This window comes from Orycteropus afer, unplaced genomic scaffold, assembly GCF_000298275.1.
Source record: "Orycteropus afer afer isolate SDZICR_OR568_19922 unplaced genomic scaffold, OryAfe1.0 scaffold00002, whole genome shotgun sequence".
Taxonomy (NCBI): domain Eukaryota; kingdom Metazoa; phylum Chordata; class Mammalia; order Tubulidentata; family Orycteropodidae; genus Orycteropus; species Orycteropus afer.
Window position 1 is genome coordinate 8000773 of NW_006921589.1, and position 3877 is coordinate 8004649.

Sequence of the window (3877 nt, forward strand, 5' to 3'; positions counted from 1 at the left end):
TTTTTTTTAGGTACAGTGTTCTTTATTGATGGTACATGACAAGGTTGGGCTCTCTAAGCACCTCCCCCTTCTTTAGGGAGTCTGGATGGAAACTATAGAGGATGGGAGATTCTCAGTGTGTTGGGGATGGAGTTGGGGCAAGGACTCCCCAGCAGCCAAGGGTTTCTCTCTTCCTCTAGTGCTAGTGCTAGGGCTGGTGGCCCAGGAGGCTCTTATTCCTTGGAGGCCATGTGGACCATAAGGTCCACCACCCTGTTGCTGTAGCCAAATTCATTATCATACCAGGAAATGAGTTTAACAAAGTGGTCATTCAGGGCAATGCCAGCCCCAGCATCAAAGGTGGAAGAGTGGGAGTCACTGTTAAAGTCACAGGAGACAACCTGGTCTTCAGTGTAGCCCAGGATGCCCTTTAGGGGACCCTCTGATGCCTATTTCACCACCTTCTTGATGTCATCATATTTGGCGGCTTTCTCCAAATGGCAGGTCAGGTCCACAATGGACACATTGGTGTTGGGGACATGGAAGTCCATGCCAGTGAGCTTCCCATTCAGCTCAGGGATGACCTTGCCCACAGCCTTGGCAGTGCCAGTAGATGCAGGGATGATGTTCTGGGCAGCCCCACGGCCATCATGCCACAGTTTCCCAGAAGGGCCATCCACAGTCTTCTGGGTGGCAGTGATGGCATGGACCGTGGTCATGAGTCCTTCCACAATGCCAAAGTTGTCATGGATGACCTTGGCCAGGGTGGCCAAGCAGTTGGTGGTGCAGGAGGCATTGCTGACAATCTTGAGGGATTTGTCATACTTCTCATGGTTCACACCCATCACAAACATGGGGGCATCGGCAGAAGGGGCAGAGATGATTACCCTTTTGGCACCACCCTTCAAGTGAGCCCCAGCCTTCTCTGTGGTTGTGAAAATGCCGGTAGACTCTACAACATATTCATCACCAGCATCACCCCACTTGATGTTGGTGGGATCTTGCTCCTGGAAGATGGTGACGTGCTTCCCATTGATGACAAGCTTCCCATTCTCAGCCTTGACGGTACCATGGAACTTGCCATGGGTAGAATCATACTGGAACGTGTAGACCATGTAGTTGAGGTCAATGAAGGGGTCACTGATGGCAACAACATCTACTTTGCCAGAGTTAAAAGCAGCCCTGGTGACCAGGCGCCCGATACGGCCAAATCAGTTTACTCCGACCTTCACCATCATGTCTCACTGAAGCGGCTGGGACTGCACAAGAGGGTGCGGCTGTCTGTTGAACAGGGAGGAGCAGAGAGCCCAGACTCTACATATTCTTTCCATGTTCTTTTGATGCTTTTTCTGCAGCATTCAATATTTTGGCTATAGAATCCTTCAATATTGCAGTTTGAAGCTTGAATGTTTTCTTTAGGTAGAGAAATGTTGAATGTGTTCTTCCCTTTTGATTTTCCAACTCCAGGTCTATATACATTTTATTATAATAAACTAATTGTAATAATTATCAGAAACACTGCTAGGTAAATTTTGAAATTGGACTTGGGGGTCTGTTCAGAAGAAATGAGTTGCTAAGGAAAATACCATTAGAACTTCAATCTCTTCATCAGCAAGTTACTTCTTGAATGCCTATGATTTGGTAGACATTTTGAAACTATCAGGCAATGTTAAGACATATTTTTTTGTTTTGTTTTGTTTTTAGTTCAAAAAGCTTAGAACTGATCTGAGAAGATAAACTATAAAAGGAGAAAGAGAGATAGGGGACAGCCAGATAGTATACTAGCTTGTGTATGTGGTATCACCAATGAGTTAAAAAAAACAAAAACAAAAACATGATTTTGCCATACCACCAGTTTTCCAAAAGGATTTCATAGTGGAAGTGGGATTTTTTGCTAAAATCACACACAAAATAATTGGAAATTAAATCAACAGGAAAGAGAATAAAATCATCTTAGGTAGAAAGAAAGGCAAACATGTTGGTGCAGGAGAGAATTTCGTTGGCCTGATGAACACCAGCCTCAACTCATTTTTTCTCAGATTGAACAGCATTTGCCAATATGCTTGTTTTATTTGCTTATCAGGGAGAGAGGGAGAGTTAGGGACAGACAATTACCATCCTTTTCCAATGATAGTTTTCTGATTCTTGGCAATTAAGTGATTTGTTTTCTAAAGGATGAACAAATGCTGGATTATTCTACTGGCTGAAGCAACCAGCTGGAAGTTAAGGTGTACAATTTGTCTCGTCATTAGACTGGGAAGCTAGTCAAGTGACTATTATTCTTTAGATGAATGGTTCTCAACCATATCACATTCAGAGCTGCTCTCTTTTGTAAACTGTCTTAATGCATATATGTACACGTGTGCCACTTCAACACTTCTTACATGTCTCATTCAGTGACATTGATTACGTTCATCATGTTGTACAACCAAATCACTATCCTTTTCCAATCCAATTTGCCACCATTAACAGAAAGTCAGTGTCCCCTAAGCAATGAGCTTTGTTCTCTAGACAGTTGCCTATTTCATGTAATTGGGGCCATACAGTATCTGTCCATTTGTTACTGACTTATTTCACTCAGCATAATGTTTTTGAGGTTCATTCATGTTTTAGGATGGACTTAATTTCTCCTTATGACAGTAATATTCCACTGAATGTATGCAATATATGTATCTGTTTATCTGTTAATGGATACTTATGCTGTTTCCAACTTTTGGCTATTGTGAAAAGTGCTACAATGCCAAAGGTTCTTTTTTGTAGAAACAATTTGGTAATTCCCCTTTTACAATCCAGAAATAAAATAGATTATATAACCCCTTCACCACTGTTCTGGTTCCCTAGTGCTGCTCTGACAGGAATATACCACAAATGGGATGGCCTTAACAAACAGGAGTTTATTCTCTTACAATTTGGAGGCTTTAAGTCCAAGTTCAAAGTGCCAGGCTCTAGGGGCTGGGTTAAAGCCCCTCAGCCTTGGGCTTCAACTCGGCCTCCAGCTTCTGGCCGACTGAAGCTAGAGGTTTCTCTTTACTCAGACAGCTGCTGGCTGCTGAGGCTGCCAAGCCCAAGGTTGACAAGTAAAATGGCACAGTCCCAATGTTACCAAACCACATGGCAGGCCATTAATTTAAATCCATTGTAAGCCCCAAGGTTGGCAGAGCATGGCAGGCTGCTAAAGAATGACACAGCTACATGCAGGGTCCAAGTGTGCCATAAGATAGAGACTATCCCTGAGGCTCCTCCTTATATACGGGAGGCAGACCACATCCCAAAGGCAGCTACTCAGCTGATTGTGGTAGATCCTACCATGGAGGTGATTGCCAGTCTCATCATGGGGAATAACTATCACCAGCTGCCCAGTCACTCAACTAGGCTCAGCTAAGTTGACATACAAACTGAAGTAGCACAACCACATAATTAAATAAATTAATATAAATGCCCTAACTGCAATAAAAATAAATTAAAGGTGAGTGTTTTAAAACACTCTCTCTCTATGTGTGTTTATCTATTTCTATATATCTATATATCCATACATATATATACACATGTATACATATGTATATATTCATATATGTGTGTATATGTGTGTGTGTGTATATATATATGTATTTTCCCCCTATATGTGACTGCTAGAACATGGCCACAATGGAAGGCAGATGCTTGGACTTATATGGATCTATGAGAAGGCTACTGGGGTTGTTTTGGTGTTTACATGAGTGTTGTGGACATTTACAACTATTCTGAATGAAACAAAGTTTTGTCTTCCTTCTACTGTAAATTTCAATCTTGGAAAATTCAGAGTATACTGTTGTTGTTGTTGTTGTGTGCCGTCGAGTCGGCCCCGACTCATAGCGACCCCTCCTTGGGTTTCCGAGGCAGTATCACTACGGAAGTAGGA

General features: G+C 42.6%; 1 protein-coding gene across 1 annotated transcript; it reads right to left on the reverse strand.

Moving 5' to 3' along the window:
• Positions 1-212: 212 nt before the first annotated feature.
• Positions 213-1214, reverse strand: LOC103211275 (glyceraldehyde-3-phosphate dehydrogenase-like). Its single transcript, XM_007957253.1, is given in 1 exon segment — positions 213-1214. A coding segment is annotated over 1 exon segment (1002 nt).
• Positions 1215-3877: the final 2663 nt, after the last annotated feature.